The sequence below is a fragment of the Hetaerina americana genome, unplaced genomic scaffold (assembly GCF_022747635.1).
Source record: "Hetaerina americana unplaced genomic scaffold, ioHetAmer1.1.p SCAF_23, whole genome shotgun sequence".
Classification (NCBI taxonomy): Eukaryota; Metazoa; Arthropoda; class Insecta; order Odonata; family Calopterygidae; genus Hetaerina; species Hetaerina americana.
Window position 1 is genome coordinate 7,109,545 of NW_027286797.1, and position 20,446 is coordinate 7,129,990.

The 20,446-nt window shown below is 35.8% G+C and overlaps 1 protein-coding gene across 1 annotated transcript in view; it reads right to left on the reverse strand.

Annotated features, from left to right (window-relative positions):
• Positions 1-211: 211 nt before the first annotated feature.
• The window catches only part of LOC139689391 (protein Hook homolog 3-like), a 34,730-nt gene continuing 14,495 nt past the window's right edge, over positions 212-20,446 (reverse strand). The window contains exons 9-16 of the mRNA XM_071586486.1: positions 16,436-16,600; positions 14,515-14,675; positions 12,957-13,097; positions 10,200-10,390; positions 9,906-10,111; positions 8,642-8,710; positions 8,326-8,447; positions 212-4,097 (exon numbers count right to left, since the gene is read on the reverse strand). Coding sequence (XP_071442587.1) covers positions 4,037-4,097; positions 8,326-8,447; positions 8,642-8,710; positions 9,906-10,111; positions 10,200-10,390; positions 12,957-13,097; positions 14,515-14,675; positions 16,436-16,600 — 1,116 coding nt within the window. The 3' untranslated portion in view covers positions 212-4,036. The remainder of the gene's footprint in view (positions 4,098-8,325; positions 8,448-8,641; positions 8,711-9,905; positions 10,112-10,199; positions 10,391-12,956; positions 13,098-14,514; positions 14,676-16,435; positions 16,601-20,446) is intronic.

Here is a 20,446-nt window from a genome sequence, read left to right on the forward strand (position 1 = left end):
CCGCAGTGACTTTTTTCCAAACACGAAAAAATGGCTCCTTTCTAGCAAGACTTAAAAAGAAAATTTTTATTTAATGGATACTTAATGAAAAAATATTCAAAACTATTTCCATAATTTCTTTATAAAATCAACTTTGTTTTCTAATGATGCCAAAGCCAAGAGGTCCAATGAATGTTTTGACGATGACTGCAATAAAAGTAAACACAGTTAATTTATATTTTATTGTTTCAAACACTCAATATATAAACATGTGAAAAAATAACTTTGAATATTAATAGGTATTAACCTCCGGGTGTTTCTAATTGTCACATTTTAGTCATATTAACAGTATGTCATACAGAGTTCTCCGGAATAACCTTGACAGTCACTGAAAAGATTTTCACAACACATATTATAAGAACTAATATCATAATAAACTTTCAGACCATCAAGCATGATACCACTGTGAGAGGTACTTGTAGCACTGGGCTCACATGAGTAAGTTTAAACAGCAGTACGAATAGAATTAACAGCAAAAGGCCCAATTTGCAGGATACAATTGAACCCCATATGAAGGAGAGGGCCATGTTTTCATTTTCATGCAGAGCATACACACTAACTTTTAGTCACATGTATCATCTTGGATGTTTCACTCTTTTGGTACAGCAAAAATATTATTACTTTCCAAAACAAAACTTTTACTTGCTGGTTAAAATTGAATTATCAGAATTATATGAAAAATATAAAAATATTTTAATGATACATACAGGACAATTCTTACTCATGCAACCCACAACCATAAGCATTTCCATGAATAACTAAGATCTGGTATGGTTGGAACCATCAGCACATTGAGGAGATAACTGAAAACCTTGTGCCATTGTAACAAACATAAATATTCTGCCCACAAGCTTCAAAACAAGAGTAATAATAAATATAAAATAATCATAAATTTGTGTTAACACTTAACTAAAAGCAATTGATTCCAATGCCAGCAGGTGGAAATATGGAAGATGATATTGTAGAAGAGTTTAAAATGACCATAGACATACATTTGCAGTTGGTGGTTCAGTGCCTACATGTTGTGTCAATGTTCTTAGCAATTTAACTAGGTCTAACTGATTTGCATATTTATTACAATTATTATGACCTGTAACATCATTATGAATACCAATGATATAATACTGATTTAAAAAATTCAGCTTAAACAGAAGACTAAAACAAAACTTCAAAGAAATAAATACGAGAGTAAAATATATTCTATTGTTTCAGGCTTCACTTCGTGGAAGTATTTAATATCCATACTAAAAGGAAAGACTTGTACTTTTAGCTTGGAGAAGAGTAAAAGACAAAATATTTGAAAGCCCAAGAACCAAAATGGAACTTAAACAAATATCATACAGCAATTACTGACCAAAAAGAGTTGACAAATTCCACTGAATATTGCAGTTCAGTAACTTTTTTTAACATGCTATGAATTTTTTTGGCCCTTGGCAATAATATGTCAAAACTTTCAGATTAAGGCCACTTAAACTCAAAACAAACATGTGCAAGTAATAAAATACCAACACATGTTTGCAGTTTCTGGCCTGAATGCGAAAAGAATCACGTGTACAGTGATATATATTCGGATACCATGACCAGTAAGAATATATTAAAATGAAAGCAATCATTGAAAGCAATGAAGTGCAGAGTTCTCCCCAGCAAGATCACATGCTTTTAACTGGACCCTACAAATGTTCAACTATTAAGTTCAGCGGTAGAATCACTTTATAGCCAAAACTATAATTGAAATTACGATACGGGTGCAATGGATTCTTTATTATTCTGACACCATAGGGAACACAAAACCAAAAACCTCTAGCTGTGCACCAAACATTTTAATAGAAGCTCAGAGTCATCCTATCTCCATATCCCAACCACAGCGTCATCACAGGCCATTTCATCACATTTTCTTAAACACATGATTGTAAATTTATTAATTTCAGATTCGAGGGTTTGTTTTGAACATACCACAGCCTCATGAAATTCTAATCAAAGGTATCCGGACTCAAATGCAGGGTGATGTCTCTGGACACCAAATATCATAAATCAAGCCATGAGCAATATCCGAGCCAAATAACCTGCTAGCACCATTGGGCTATGTGCACCCCCACCAAATCAACCACTAGGCTGACAGCTACATTACTGGCTTGAGCAATACTAGTTCTGCTTTCATAATGAGTAAAAGAACACACCAAAATGATCTAGGAAACTTGTGTTCTCAAATTTTAAAAGTTCATTGTCAAAGTACAGCATTGCCCAAACGAAATGACCAACCTGAAATATTCCAACCAATCGCATGGATTTTGACTGAGAGAAATGAGAGGTGGCCTCCTTGCTCATGACGTCCGAGCCCCCTGGTTGCAAGTATGACTTACTTTATTATCCCTTTAGATTACTCTCAATGACTTGGGACAAAGTCGGAACAATAATATGATTTGCTGGCATCAAAATCATTTGAATTTATTTTTAATTTTGAATTTTTTTTTATATTGGCAACAAAAATGACATCATTTTCTCTTTTCTCCATATTGTTTGGAATCTGATTAAGCACTTATAGTATGTTACCCATTAAGATGTGTCTGCCGATTGTATCCTCTGATATGGTTTTTGTTGAATTCAGGGCCTGCAAGTATGATGGACTAAACCCCAAATGAACGATCATCAGGAATTCCCAAATCAATTACCCAATGGACCCTGCAACCATCTGCTACCTGTATTTTCTAACAATTATTCTCTGTTTGTATAAGAATTGTGTAAGCACCTGCTTTACATTTCAGTCTCAGGTGACTAGTTGAAGAATACATGTATCTTTGGCCTTGGAACATAACGACAAGCATTAAAATATTCATGAGACCAAAATTATAAACATTAATAACAAAAATTTCAAAATTCTACAATAATTATCTGGTCAGAGTTCTCATTAAATAATACGAAAAGAAATAAAATACTAGCTCCCTCATTAGAACCCTGGACTGAAAACATTCATTCATTTGTGTTATATCTCCTCTAGACCATTACTTTCGATCTAATTGTGACTTACGCTGAGAAATATCTAACTTTAAGTCATTTAATTTTCAGAAAATGTTCATAACTGTACGTCCAGTTTATATTTACATGCAATGTTTCCTCTCATTTCAATATAAGCTTTGGTTCCCCATAAAGTATTTCAACAAATTTCAGTGGTTAGTCATGGATACTTGGATATTCATGTATGTCGTGTTTCAGGAAAGGAAATCACTTAACAATGCTGCACTTTGATCATTGTTTTGGCGAGCTTTCAGAATTTCACATCAATGATCATTCAAATGCAATCAATTGGATGAAATGGCACAAATCCAAAAACTTTCAATGCATTAGGACTTTCAGAATTTTCTTACATGACTTTGTTCCATGTTTACATTAACCTGAGCCATGACGTTAAGGTGTATGAACTAAAAACATGAAAATTCATCACAAATAACACATTCATTACTAAAAACAAAATTTTTCCCACTTACATTTGCAGTATGAAATTTAAAATACCCATGCTACGGAAGTAACTATGCAAAATAAACTCATTGGTATTAATCAAAGAAAATCAAACACTGGTCACAGTATTATTAAATTACATAAATAGACAAATGCTTGGTTCAGCAACAAAACTAGGCTATAATTAACAAGCAAACATCATGATGCACTTATTATACCAAAGTACTATCTCGGATCAAAACAACATTAATAATACAATAAATAATAAAACTAAAACTCTTACATGCATGCAAATAAACTGGTATTTTTCTCAAACAAATGTAACGAATGCTTGCAACAATAAATAATCTTTTGAAAAAATTCACCAAGTGAAATTCAACTATAAAGATCATAACTTGGACAATTTAGGGCACCACACAAATTTGCAATAATATTGCCTTCATTTCGATGGCTCTTGAAGTCGGGTGAGCCTCCATGTTTTGTGGTGGCAAGTATTGAGCTCTGCCAGCAGCAGCTCGTGATTCCAACCCAAATTCTTGAACACTCACTGGTGCTGGAGCTGGGGATGGGCTGGTAGCATGTGAGCATGATCATAATGCATCTCACTGGGAAAAAATCAAGATTAGGTTAATAAGGACACAGCAAAAATGAATGACTGACTAGTACCCATTATGAAATTCTCAGTAGCAATTTCTTCAAACGTAACGCACTTAGGAAATTACATCTAAGCCATAGTACACGGTCCCCCATCCATAAAACCAGAATCAGTTCAGACAAATCGAAAATACAATAGAATCAGGGATGGACAAATCCCTGCTGTTGGAGCCCTATAGCAATCAAATCTGGCTGCTACTCACTGCTTCACCCATTCTTCGCCTTTGCTTTGTGATAACCAAGCCAAAAGTAGGGAAACGAATTACAGCCATGCCTCATTTCGTACAAACAATGTGTTCTGAAAAGTCTTGGAACTGCAGCAAAACCCCTTATTTGCACTTTTCTAGGGACCCAGAGAAAAAATGTAAAATGCAAATAGCAAGAAATGGAGAATTTTCCCTATTGAAAATGTTCCGATGACCAAAATCATGAGTTAAATTGTTTTATCTAAATAAAACTTATTGTATTTAAAAATATTTCTAAGGTCATTTTCTTTAATATCGCTACAGAGAATTCAAAGGTATTTTTCTATAATATCTAAATATTATAGAAAAATGCTTTATTAAGCTTGTACTCTATTTTATTCCAATCACTATTTTCCAAGGCATCACATACGCTCATAAGTAACTTCATTCTTCCTATTTTCTATTACAGTGGCAAAATGTGTGAATGATAGAGCAAAAAAATTGTAAAAATGTTTTTGCCAAAACTTTATAGAGCACTTTGACACATAGTGACAACATACAGAGTTTAACACTAACCAAAACACTTATAAATAAAATAAATACAAATTCAGGAGCATAATTAATTATTTTCAAATGCATTAATTACATTATAAGATTATTATTATTCCAAGGTCATTTTATGAATCACCAATACATTTTTTTAATTCTCTTAAATAATAAAATTAGTTAACAACAGTTTTGCCATCAAAAAATAAGAGCACAAGAGGAAAATGGGAAATAAATGTTTTATTAGCCTTTCCAAATTTCTCAAGTTAATTACCGAGTTATTATTGAGCTATAACTCATCCAAATGAGACTTTGAATACACTTTCATGACTTATGGAGTTTGTGAATGGTAAACCAGTTTTGATTTCAATTTTGAGACACAGATGTATTGTCCCTAACAATGCAGGGAATCAGTCTTTACATGCTTAGAATCCCAATACATGTTTCTCTTGACTAAAGATGAAGGAGGAACAGAAAATTTTCTTCCAAAATAATCTAGTCTCATCAACATTAAAAACAAGTTGAGAAGAGAAAGAACAGCATTCAACAATTATTTGGAATTTATCAGGAAACCTTACAGGCACCTCTTTAATCCTCAGGCGTCCACGACGTCTATTTGATGAATTCATTCTTCTTCAGGGAATTGCCATCATGAAGAAAGAAGTCCACCACAACAAAATTGCAGCCCTATTGGATAGCAGCACCTACTTCCAATTGAAAAGTGACCCAACAGCAAAGATAGAACGACTCACTATGGAGAAAATCAAACGGACACCCATTCCAATGGAAGATAAATGGAGACTCTTTCCATCGGCAGCCAAACCACCGCGTCTGTATGGACTACCCAGGGTTCACAAGGAGGGGGTCGCCCTACGACCCATTGCACCTAACTACAAGCTGGCACAATACGTCGCACGTTCTCTCCAGCCCTTTGCCGGAAGGACCGACTCGTCCGTGAAAAACTCGACGGAATTTATTTGCAGCATCAAGAATATAGAAGTTAAGGAACGAGATGTGCTAGTGAACTTTGATGTAATCTCTCAATTCACAAATACACCCATAGATGGCTCAATGCTTCTCATCAAAGAACTCACGTCGAAAGGATTACCAAAAGATATCCCAGACCTCGCAGAATTCTGCCTCAGGAACTCTAACTTCCTTTGGAATGATCAGCAGAAAGAAGGTGCCATGGGATCAACTCTGGCCCCCGAAGTAGCTGACATTTTCATGGAGAATTTCCAGAAGGAGGCAATAAAGGCTTAGCCAAAGAAACCATCTCTTTTGATTCGTTACGTCGATGACACCTTTGTCATCTGGCCACATGGGAATAAAGAACTAGAATAGTTCCTGAAACACCTTAATCAGCAATATCCTGCCATAAAATTCACCACGGAAATTGAGCAGAATGACGTCCTGCCCTTTTAGATGTGTTAGTGACCAGAAAACCTAATGGTAGCCTTGGCCATGCAGTATACCGCAAAAAAACCCACACCGACCGGTATTTGGATGCGTAATCACACCACCATTCCACCCGGTAGAGTTTGCCAGTAAATACACTAGTTCATCGCGCGTACACCATCTCAGATGCTGAGTCGCTCCCATCAGAAAAGAGACACCTCATCTCAGCGCTGGGGAAAAACGGATTGCCTGGACAATTGATCCAAGAATATTACGGAATGTTAACGAGAATGTCATTTGCGAGAAGGCGAAAGCGATTTTCGCCAACCTCATCAAGAAGACCCCCGGATCATCAATGGCCAAAGAAGTGTTTGAGGGCATGAAGCCATGGGCAGTTCCGCATCCACAGCACTGTGAGACATGCTGAAGCAGCAAGCTCCGACTCAAAGGCAGCAAGGGACTTCATTGGTGCCTTCGAGAAGTTGGTAGAACCTTAAGGTTACCTGCCGCAACATGTTTTTAATTGATTTTAATAAGCGGACCTATATATACACACTTCATTACTTCAGAATTATGTAACAAGAGGATAATGCATCGCCTGGCCACAAGGCAAAGAAAGGCCATCTCATGCTGCTATTCTGTGCCAATGCAAGTGGCAATTTGAAAATTAAACCCTGGTTTGTTTACTATTCAGAAACTCCTCGAGCCTTCATGAAGTATTAAGTCCAGAAGAGCAGGCTAAATGTGATGTGGGGGTCATCGAACGCTTTAGAAACTGTTGCAGCGTACCATGTGTACAAAGTCACCCTACTAAGGCAATGGCTACACATACTACAAATGATAATGCTGAGTTATATTTTCACAACATTTTGAAGCAAAGGCAAAAATAAATGTCTCTAGAGGCTTCCTTGCAAAAAAGAATGAGGAAATATCATAAATAATGAACAAATTATTTTGAATTTTTTGTTTTGACAAATCGAGTTTGCATTCCAGGTTGGTTCATTCTGCCATAGAAGAAAGATGATCCTTAATCACATACAATGTACATATAGTTTTCTTTGAATAAACCTTGTATATCATGAGTGCCGTGCCAAATAAATAAATTATCACATTTTACAATAATTACATCAATGTGGGAAAAACTGTTTCATTATATAAATTATTCGCTTTAAGAGAAAGATCCCATAATGAATTATACTCATTGTACGAGATTCCATTATATACGCCTGCCAGACAAAAGTGCGAATAAAATTCATTACCAAAGCAATATCATGTAACAAAGCTCTCTGCACATGTGGAACACATGTTTAACATTGTGTGTGCCTATACCAGAAAGGGGAAACCCAATTTGTGCTCTAGCAAAAGTGCTCTTATCAAACTTGCACTAAATGAGCCACAACTCTATACATGTTATACTAAGTACACATTCATAACTACATATATTCATTCATTGAAAATGTGAGTGTTGAAGAGATTTTTTCAGCAATTTATCACTCAGGAGCCATTAAAACAGCCAAAATTAGCAGATACCTACATCAACAAACAACAGAGTCGCTTGGGTGCAGCAAACGTGACAGTGGCAAAGGGGAAAACAAAGCATGAATCCATAAGAAGGTATGCATCACCACAGGTGGCAAGTGAGGGAATTGTAAGCTACATTGGAAATGAGATACTGAATATATTTTCAATCCAATCCTGGAATTCCACAATAGAAATTCTTCCTCAACATTTTGATGGAATTAAATAGCATGAGGGAGGACCTGTCAGTTTTAAATGTCGGCCATGCAGCCAGGTTCCTTGGTTTGACGCCATTGGAGGAGCTGACGAGTTCCCAAAGTCTGGTACATATTATTCCAGTGTGGCAAAGATCAACTCATCAAATCGTGATTTCTCTAATAAACTACATCAAATTCAAAAATGAGCAAAGTTGTTGTTCTGCTGTCAGCCACTTCCCTCCCATTACTAATATATATATATATATATACAGGCATAATTTCTTCCTCATGCAGGAACCATTCCTTAAATGATTGGCATAAGAATGAAATAATACCTTGAATTAAATGGGTGAGGAAACTTCCTGTTGGTAGCTTGCCTATGACGAGAGAGGCAGTTGGAACCTCGGCTCCATTTGGAAAGTCGTTGGTCCACTGAATTTCGATAAGCTTCCAAGCTCTGGAATGGCATTAAAAAACAATACACTCAGGCATATGTCAAAGTCACAGCAGAAACAATTAGCAAAATATAAAGCATAACTGGAATGCACTAATTTATTCATATATTTTAATATACTTTATCTCATGCACTGTTAATCCAAAACCAGAGAACCTATGAAATGATCACTATTTTATCAATTTCTTCATACTTACTTGTGCCTGGTAAGCGGTCACAATGAGCGCACCCTCCTTTTCCCTTACTTTACTTTTTTCAACTTCTCTCTAAAATGAAAGGCAATTAGGATATAAAAGCTGCACTTCAGAGCTCATAGCAACAGTTTTTAATAACATTAAAGAGATCTTAAAAGTTAGTTTGGTAGTGGACAGCTTCAACCTACCTTAATGATAAAGCCTCAAACAATATTTTTAATAATAATACAATTTGCAAGGAAGAGCCAAATGATTATTATGGTCCTTCATGATAATCCCTACTCTTAAGCTATCACTGGTCAGAACATGAGGTAACATGTCATTAATTAAAATAAGGGTTACATTAAAAATTGCCTACTAATTTTTAAATGCAATAAATGCAATAAAAACTTATGGCAGTAGGAATTTTATGAGGGAGATGAATGATCACGTGAATGAAGCATTTTGGATTTAGATTTTGAATTTAGCAACACTTTTGATTCCTATTACCACTTAAATATTTTTAATAAGATTGAAGTCAAGCTTCCAGCAAGTCATGAAATCTGATTTACTTTTCTTCGCCTTGCATTATCAAGCTCTCGGATTTCATTGAATAATAATAAATTATCACTCAAAATATTATGGAATAAGGTTGTATTGCTGTATTCATTATTGTAAAGGAAAATGCTTTTCACTTAATACATTCAAGATATGGTTATTTTTGTGATTCTCATTAAAAAATATTGTTTCTTGAACAGAATTTACTAAATGAGAATCAACAATGGTATTTGATCCTTTCTTTGCATTATTTCCTTAAAAAATACTAACTCACTACTTTTCATGGCATAGACCAAAGCTGGCTCGTTTTCACAGCATTAAGCAATACATTCTATTTTTATAGAAAATTCTAAACATGGTTTTTGCAAACACAACCCAAATGTCCTCCTTGTCATTGGTAAAAGAATCTACAACATAGTCCATCATTGAAAGAAATTACTGCATTTCAAAGCTCAGAAATATGAAACGGTAGAAACTTGATGAATGACAGGCAAAGTATATGGAATTTCAATTAATCTGAGAAAAAAACGAATTACATGAACATCAACTAAAATGGTGACAATTACAACAAAAAGCCATTAGGAAAAATTATGCCATGAAAACTCCCTTTGCCTTTCTGTTTATTTCACATTAATTCAAAAACAGCACTTTGGCCAACAGCAATTTGGTGGTTTACACCCTGATAAGAATGATAATCATTGCCTATAAACGAAAGATAAGCTGAACTTACCTTGTAGTAATCTATAATTTTGTCCTTTTCCACCAATTGGCTTTGAAGTGCATTTATTTCAGCCATATCACCAGCATTTTCCTTAGGATCTAATGACTTAGCAACAATTTGTGCCTTCTTTATACACCTCTGAAATTTTTCTTCCAACGTTTGCAATTCCATTTCCTTGCAATTAACGCTTTCCTGAACTGTTGCAACTTTCTGATCTGAAAATAAAAACACAAATATACTGCCAATAAAACATTTTCATGAACTAATTAAAATGAGAGCATAATTTGTAAGGGACTAACTTACTTAATTCTGTTACAACAACATTCTTTTCTTCCAACTGCGCAGATTTCCTCTCTACATCCTCTTGAAGGAACTTGATTTGTTTCTCTAATGCTACTAACTGATGCTTTAATTCTTGATTGTCATGCATCTCGGGTTGGGACTGATATTCCTCTAATTGACTCTCCAACTCCAGTATTCTTTGATGGGCAACTCTGCAATAAAAACAAGGTAACAATGCTAAAGCAAAAAGTACTGAAACCCATGAATTTTCAACAATTAAAAAGTGGAACTTCACTGTTGAAAAACAAATGCATTAATCTTAAATCCATTTGTTAGAAAACATTGTCAGTAATCCATTAGAAAGAAGATGGCTTGAACTCAGTCAAATATTCCTCTGTGAACCAGTGGTTTAGACATGGAGGGGAAGGAGGGAGGGGTCCCTAACTGCCAAAACTCCGACCCCCCACACATATCCCACAAAGAACCACTTACTTTCAAAGTTAATTTAGGTTGCGTAAATTGGCCTTCTCTATGTAATGACTGCAATGTCTTCAACTTCAATGTTTTACAAGGAAGACTATGACTACTAACAAATGATTTTATGTGAAATTAACTAACAATTTAATGTTCATGTTGAACTCATGCTTTCACTGTGGGGCTTGGCTTGCAATTCACAGTGCAAACCAAAATAGGACTATCTAACATAATAAAAGTAAAATAAGTAAATGAACCTGTACAAGGGAAGACCTCATTTTAGTGAAAATAGAATGTATCACATTTTTCCCAAAACGTAAGCCAACATGAGCTGGAATATCCTTTTACTTACAACACGAGTAAATTTCAATTGTAATGCATATTAACAACTGTGAATGTCCAGGGTTCCACATCATAAAAGCTTATGTAAACTTGCACAGCTGGGATGCATCAAATAAAAAAATTGGAGTCTAATAAATAATCGAACCCTAAACATTTGTTTTGTATGCAATACATATGTATCCTGTAGTTGTATAGGAAGAACCATGATAGAATATGAAGCTTATTGAAGATATGTGAGTGTTATTATTAAATAAATTACACCGATTTTCAACCGCCATAGTATTTAATTAATTTACTACTATAGCCTTTTATTTCATACATTATTTCATTCAGAAAATATAAGGAGCTAAGGATTTCTGATGGTTACTGATATTAAGTTTTAACTACGTTTAGCAGAAAAATAAAGTTGACTGTAGAAGCTTTCATAGGATTAACATCCTTAAATTATCAGTTTACATCCTAAAACTAAACATAAAATAATCAGGAAAATCTCTTGAAATAACATGGTCTTCCAAAGTCTCAGAAATCATCAAAGTCAGAAGGTTGTATCCCTTCTAAAATGTCAAAACTTAATGCTTGCTTGCAATAAAAACTGTGCTCTCCCAAGTGGCAAGTCTTCATGACATGAAATGTTTGTATAATCACATGGCTTTTCTAAGACTACCAGGGCGCTACAGGAGTTCTGCTGTTTGAAATACATAATTCTTTCTCTGTTTTTGGGTTACACTTTTACCCTTGTCCTGCTTTCAGTTTTTTGTCTTTTGCAGCCTTTAAGGTTTTTAATGGTTTAATGGCTGCAACCTTATGTTACCTTAATGCAACTTTACAATTTTTAATTGTCCTGATATTGAACTCATTTTTCCCCATTGCATACCAGTGGGGAATTCTTTACTCCTAATGCAATGGGGGTAAAGAATTCCCCACCTTCCCTGATGCCTCTAACCTCTTTAAGAGATGTAATTCCGTTTTAGACTTTTGAAACTGAACATTTTTTTCATTTAGACTCTTCATTTTAGGAAACTAACCCTAAATACAAGTAAATAAATGACAGTGCCTTTGGCAAATACAAAACTTTCTTGGTATTTTCTGAGCCACAGACCCATTTAATTTTAGATCTTATAGAACTGTAAATCATATTCAGTCATCGCTGTTTGAAAAATTCTGTAAATAATTCAATGGCATCACTATCAGCACTAACCGTGCATCTATATATCAAACATTATGCTTCCACCTAACAACGATAGCCACCCACTACCCTCAGTGAAATTCTATGCATGCCACTACTTGGCAAGTTTTTATGTATTATATAATTCATCTATTTCAGTGCCCTGCAGTTCTACTCCATGCGAATGTTTACGTACACTTCACCCGTGAATGGCCCCTTGCTGTATTTAAACTCAGGGCAATATATTTTTCAAACCCACCTTTCCATTTCGTGGAAATTAAATTCAAATCTAAGGCAAATAAATGGGCCTTAGTCTTTTTCTTTTCCAGACTGTATAGTCTCAAGAAATACCAAACTCCCAACAGAAACCCCCTCTACCAATTTCTCAAGATAATTCCCTTTGCTTACAGCTCAAATGCTAATATTCCTTCTTTTGCACTACTTTCAAAATTTACAATTTTTTTTCAGAAGATCCCATGATCATTTAATGTATAGGTTTTCAGAGATTCACAAAATCACATTATAATATTAGGGAAGAATTAGCCATCTATTATATATGTGCAAAACGTGAAGCCTTGGCTGAACATATGAATTACGTTAACTGTAGCAATAATTGGAGCATTGATTGAAATATTTTAATTATTTTCAGTTTAAGAAATTTGCAAGCTAAATGCATATTTTGGCAGAGTAGAGCAGTGCTGCAGGCTCTCGTGACCCCTTGAATAAGCCATCCATACTACACAGCACAACTCTGCATTCGCTGGATCTGGATTAGCCAGGATTCACTCAACACACACCTGTTGTCCGCCTGAAGCGATTTCAAAAACTGATCCATGTCATCCATCACGGCCTGTATTTCCGGCGGTTTGGCTTCCTCTGCCGCATGCTGGTTCATTTTCAATATCTTGTTCTCGTGCTGCAGCCGCAAAATTTTTTCCCTTAAGACAAAGTGATATCACTCAAAACTTAAAATTTAAATCAACTCATAGTCTGGATACAGTGACGTAGAAGTTACAATTTATGCAAAAAGCTGGAAAAACTGACAGGGTTCCACCAAAATGATTGTGAGCCATCCACTTCTGCTCCATTTAGAATTATACGAACAGCAATTTTTTATTTCTTATTATACATTTAAATTGCATTATCTTAGATTCATAAGATCTCAGTATTGTTCCTTAAACAATAATCATTAATATAAAGATGATGAGCAATTATTTACATAATTAGGAGTGATAAATGCACATAAAAAGTTATAACACAGACAACTGAAGCACAACTTGTTATTGAAGAAAAAGAAAATTATATTTAGATAAAGTAACAATGCCATTAGTTCATCATTAGGTGTACAGAGAATTTTACTTCTTCATCATCACCTTCTTTGTCATAAATCTGTCATAACTTAGATCTATTTTACTGAATGACTACTTTCTAGAGGAAATAGCAATATCATGTGAAAGTCAGTGTTCCAAGTTATTGCCTGAAGATTATCTTTTAAACCATACTCAAATTTGAAATGAGAACAGACATTCACATTTCGACTTCCTAATAAGTTTCCTCAAGTTGTCTAATTGCAAAGTATCCAGCTGGACTTGATTTCAATTTTCTTTCAAACTTATGAAATAATATAAATCAATATTAAAATGAGATGATACAATACCTACTAAACCTAAGGTGTTATTTACTGTAGTTAAAAAAACCTTAAATGAAATGACCAAGTGGTAAACATAAATGTTTTTCAAAGCTCGGATTACTGTACCACAATGCAATTCTCTGATGATCAATTTCACTAATTAATATATTCCAAAGAAATTGCGGGAGAGGCCTCAACAGTAAATTTTCCCTGAGTCATCCACTAATGTGCATTTCAATGCAACAATTTCAGAGTGAAAAAATCATTCACCTTGACCGGGATTCGAACCAGACCGGGATTTGAGTCTGGGTTTGAATCCCTGTCAAGGCGAATGATTTTTTCACTCTGAAATTGTTGCATTGTACTTAATATATGCCTTAGTAAACAACCAGTTAGCAAAAATTAAATTTGATGAACCAAAAGGCATAATAAAAGCAATGCCAGATATCAATGAAACCTGGAAAACAATATGATAAATGATAGCTTGTCGTCTTTTTGGTGAAATTTAATTTAATTTCTGGCTTCAGAAACAACTTTGAGGTTCACACGGCAATGACTTGGAGGCCAATCTAGACTATAAAAAACTATGTAAATTCAAGCAATATAAAATTCTAGGTGTTTTAAGTCTTGGTTTAACCATACAGTAGGTTGAATTTTATATCAAAAATTGATTGATTGGGGAATGGCATCATAATCCACTGTCACAAGCAACAATACTAACTTACTTGATTGTGGGAGGAACAATTTCCACGGAGTCTGCCTCTGGCATGGTTTCGGGTGAAATGACTGGGTCGCCTGATGCACTACTTCTGTTTGCCATTTGAAGTTGAGCGCAACGAAGCTCTTCATTGGCCTCTTTTAAGGAGTCCCTCTCAATGATCAACCGCTGAAAAAACAGGAGACAATATTATTATTATTATTGGAATGCAAATTTTTTCATAAAAGAGCTCATTACTGTCTTAATGATGGCTCCTCAAGGGATATGTTGGGGAGCAAAATAAGTGCCACCGCAGGCAAGGAAATGGATCGGTAAATCTCCAATGCCTCCTGAGGAACCATTAGAAAAATAAGAGCATTTTTATACAGTTCTCTAAGCCTAATTTCTTAGGAAAAGTCAACGAGAGGCTGCCCACACCAAAATCAAGTAGGACCTCATTGGAACAAGGTGGGCTGGGCTGTCTGCTGGGCTTACGTGGGAGCCATGTGTTTATCATACTCAATTATTCTGTCTATTGAAAAATTATAAATCTATCATAGGAGATGCAATGTAGGAAATAATGCCTGAGTAAAAAGGTTAAGAGGCTCAGTGAGAGGAGAACAGAATGGAGAGCTAGAGCAAACTTCAGATCAATAATTCTGAAACCATTACAAATGGTATTTTGACCAAAAAGGGAATAATTTATTTTGAAAACAAACGGCATCACAAACAAAATCACACCATCACGCTACCACAAATAGTTTGGATGGTACATCATCAGGCACCCACCCACCGGCATTCTTGCCTTAGCATCCAATGACTACCATTCGTTTCCTTAGTTGAAAGAGCATTTGACCAAAAGACACTTCAGCAAAGCTTAAATGCTACCATGTACAGTTTTAAGGGGCTAATTTCAATGCAATTATTTTCATGAACCACAGATCTCTTAAAAAATACAAATCACTCTTCCAATCACAAGTTAAACCAACTATCTAGATATAAAGAATGCAATGGCTGTCTTCAAAAGAAATGGTCTAAATCCATCAGCTCAGCCCTCTTCTGATGAAGTTTTTTTGATTGGTTTCCTACGGTGCCCTCAAATTGGCACATTAAGGGTTCGTTCTTTTAAAATAAAGAATATTTTTAAAAAAATAATTTTCACTATACCCTACTAACTCTTGGATTTCTTACAATGCCACAACACAGTCATCAACTTCCCCCTCACACAGTCACTGTGACCCATATTCTTTCACTCTTGGCACTTAATTCAGTCCCATGGCCTTGAATTGGTTCCTGAATCCTCTCCATGCACCTCCAGACACTCCAGATGATTGGCCAAGAGCCATGAGCTGACCTTATAATCACACCCCATCTCATCTTCTTAGTGGTGAGCGGCTCTCGTGCTAGTCATCGCATATTATGGGTGAACTACAATCAACCCCATTTTTGAATCTTTGCAATTTATGCTTTCTGGCAATTTACAACATTTTCACCAAGTCTCATACAATTTCCTATTTTTCCAATGAATGTTTAATCTTGTATTTGCACAATTACATTTTCAATTTTCCCACTATGTGCATCACTAAGCTGGATTGAAAAATTTCACATTCTATAACAGTTACTCATGCACAAAAGCCATTGTAAAAAAACCCATCATTAAGTAAGGATCCATTAAATATGCCATTAAGTATGCTTCCGGATAATTAGTTTTTCATGTTTTTGGCAGTTGATTAATAGCTAGGTAAGTGAGTCGTGAAATGCAAAAACTAATAAATATAACCGCACATGTTATGAAACCAAGGCAATACATTAAAACGTTCAAAAAAATTGTTTTCTCACAGCACACAAAAACGATTATTTACGCCCAGTAAGATGTGGAGATGAATGGCCTTGCTTGTGCGCATGCAATTCAAAGAACAAAAGAAAAATAGAGAATACAATTGTCTTACCTCTTTTTCTCTAGACAAGTACTGCAATTTTTCTTGCAACTTTTTGTTTTCAAATTCTGCTTTATCGGCCTTCTTCGACTCCTCACTCAACTTCTGCTGGAGCTCAGCAGTTTTTTTCTTGTAAATTTCCACTTGTGGTTTCCAAGAGCCACTTTTCTTCAACTCCTAAAATTTGAACAAAATTATATTGGAAGGTGAGAAAAAGATAAAAGCAACTGAAATTACAAATATAATATGTTATAAATACAAATTAGCCTAAGATATCAACACACAGTTTTTTTAATTGTGTATGAATTGAATTACTTAATAATTCATTTACATCATCTGAAAAATAAATACATTTTCTTCAAAGTTATAAATTTCAACAATATTATTTTAGCTATAATACTTGGATTTTCTGACAAAATGGTAACATACTCTTTTCTACATTGAATCATGAAACCTCTATTTTTAAATTAGAGAAATAACCAAAAAGAAATATGTAAAAATTATAGATATACAAGGAAAAACAAGTGAATAGCATAACCTTTTTGTCAGCCTCTATATAGTCCCATTTTGTGGAAATTCCCGAGCACATTGTTTGCCACTGTAATATTAGGGCTTTTCTCATTTTCACCTAGCCTATCCTATCTACCACCTTTCCCCGAGCACCCATCTGAACCAAAACAATGCTGAGCACACCTTTCGCATTCTGTATGCAAAATGCATGGGACCTTTTTCTCTTCTGGTCAAGTTTTCTAAAACAACCAACACCAGTAGTAGTAGTTCCAGGGTAGGCGACAGACAGCTGAGGTCATTGGTGCCCTTAGGGATGGATGGGAAAGGAGTATGGGTGGAAAGAAACCCTGCGTCAGCATTAGTCTAGTCTTTAAGGAAAGAAATCAAGGGATCCGCAGTTTAACATCCCATCCAACAGATGGCATACTCGCTTCAAATGCTCTCAACAAAGCACCTCAAGAAGTGATCGGGATACCACTGAAAAATATCTACCACTTCGAGTATTTGAACCCGGGCCCTCTGGGTAGGAAGCTAGTACGCTAGCCACCCCACCAACTCGGTTCCCTAAAAACAACACCATTTCCAGTAAAAGAGCAACGAATCCTTTCATCTTGTTCACTGTCACTTTCCACCACTGCCTCACTCTCGCTCCTGGGGATACTTCATGGTTGACTAGGAACTGTGCACAATACCTGCTGGTTTCCTGTGTAAACAAATTTCATAGCAAAGGGGTGAAAAACCATTTGGAGTATGCTATGGGATCTGCAGTGGGTGATGGCGCAGGCTTGGGTCCAGATATTTCTGCAGAACTAAAGGTGTAAGGAACTCCAAGTGTCATGGTCTTCAGAGATTATGTTGAACTTCCATGGCTGAATTATATCAGTCAATGCTTTTAACATCTTGTCACATTCCAATAAAACTCTCGGCTTTTCCTCTAGTTCACAATGTCAGACTCATCTGAATTCAAATTCACATCATCACTCAGACACTCGCTCCCATCATATTCCTTAAAAGTAATCGTCGTCACTCAGCAATAACAAGCAATTCACCAAATTCTTCATCTGCTATATCTTTCAAAGTTTGTTTAGTTGCAATTTCAGGTAACCAAAATGAACACAAAAATAAAAATGTACATATTTGCTTGAAATCCTCCAACTGTACTACAACTTCAAAGCAAAGAGAGAATCAACTGTGTTCCTCACTATCTACTATGTACTAACTATCATAAGGCAGAAAAAGAAAAAAGCCGTATCATATAGAGTAATGCTGAAAATTTAATCCCATTACGAGGGGCCCAAATGATTATCTGGGACCGAAGCCAAAAGAAACCAACAAAATAACAAGATAATGCTTTCATTATTATCATATCACGCAAGTCTTAGTCAGCAGTTTGTATCAAAACAGATTCATCAGAACACATTCATGAGGTTTGCAGAATTAACAATGGGTTTTCATAGTGGAAGGATCATTCAGCAAAAAAAAATGAGCGTATGATTTAAACTGAGCTTCCCCACATGTAAACAGTTTAACATAAAAATTACAATAAGACTCACACTTCATGAAAAGAACTTAAAATAGAAAATTAAAAATAAAAAAACACGTGACATAAAAGCAGAGAATCAATATTTTTGATAAGAGAAACAATACACCACATGTAATAGAATTTTAGTCAGATACAGCAATGAAAACAAAAGCCCACGTTTGAGCTGATATATATCGGCCCACTGCACTTTTCACCCAAGAAGCAAAAGCCAATATACCGCCCCGACACACTTAGAGGGTTGAGTCAATCAAGATATTCTACCTACTTTAAAGATAGCTTTTGGTCAGTCCTCAATGACTTTGTTTCTGAGTACCATGGAAACTTACCATTTCTTTGTAACTTCTGCCTGGCTTTATACAGTCTAAAGACCTCCCTCTCTTTCTTCCTCTGCCCCACTTTCAAAATGTTCTCCCCTCTCTCTAGGCCTCCAAAATACATTTCCACATTCTCTCCATCCACTTCCTCTCTGTCCCTCAGATTTCTCCCAACAACTTCCCTTCTTTGCCTACCCTATTTAGAACTTCCGTGTTTGTCTTCCTCCCTGCCCAACTTATTTTCTCCTTTCTCTGCCACATCTCACAGTGCTCATATTTTTTCTGCAATGACCAAGTCTCACATGCATCCATTCATCCATCCATTCTCCACTCCACATTTAAGTCTTTAATAATCATTTATTCAAGGCTTCAATCAGTTTTCCCAACATCAATTATCTTCTTCTGGCCTATGCCTCTTTGGCTACCACAATTCTTCTCCTAGTGTCCCCATTATATCACCCATTTTCCTTTAAAATACTGCCCAAATGCATTCACTGCTGCACTTGCTCTAGTTTATTTCATCCTACTATAATATTTAACTAACCTCACTTACTTCTCAAGAATCTGATTGCTTTTGCTTCCTTGTAGTTAATCCTCATCCCGTACCTCTATCTGACTCAGTGGTGCTTGATCACCTGGAAACCAGATTTACTCATCTCACCACCTACTTATATTCCCAGCTCCAGCCCTGCCCAGGTTTCCCTTTACATTTCCTAAACATATATGAATGTTGGGAAGCACCAGCAGCATGGGCAACCCTGTGTCAATTCCCTGCAATCATTGCTCAACCCAATTCTGCCTCTGCCACGCTTACCTTTGCTGTTTGATTCAGGCACAAGCTTTGGATACGTTGTCTATCCCTCAGCTTTAATCCCACATTACACAATATTTTCCTTAACTTTGCCCACTCTACACACCTGAGGGCCTTCTCTAAATATTAATCTCAATTATATTTTATTTTCCTTCCTACTAATGTTGTCATCACTGAAATGGCGACACATGTCCTCTCTGCCCACTGCAGCCAGACTAATCTTTGCCTAAACAGCTGTTTGCACTGTTTTGCAACCCTCCAATGATAGTTGAAACTACCTTTACTGCATGTGAAATTAAAGTTATTGCCCCAACGTACTGCTACTTTACACTTTTTCAGTAGTGGGATCAAAACTGACCATATGAAATCCTCTGGCCATATTCCCTCCTCATAAATGCTGCAGGTAAGTGAAAAGAATCCCCTACTTCCATTTACCCTAACTCTGCACGGAAACTCTCTATTGCCACAGTCTTGCTCCACTTCATTTCCCTTAGCACTTTTTCCACCTCAATATCTACGAGGGCAATCCCAGGAGTACCGACCCAACAAAAAAAACGTATTTATTTTTCAAAGTAATCTCCTTTCAGCTCTATACACTTTACCCAGCGATGTTCAATAAGTTCGATACCCTTTTTATAATAAGAACTTTCTTGATCCTCAAAATAGCCGTTAACTGCAGACATCAGATCTTCACAGTTGGAAAATCTTTGACCACAATTCCATAAGCTTTGATTTTAAAAGTATTTCTCATTTGCCCTCTCTAGCATGTAAATTTGAGGTTTTTAAAAATAGAGTTCTACAATATTCCATAATATACCAAAAAGGATTGATGTAATTAACCCATT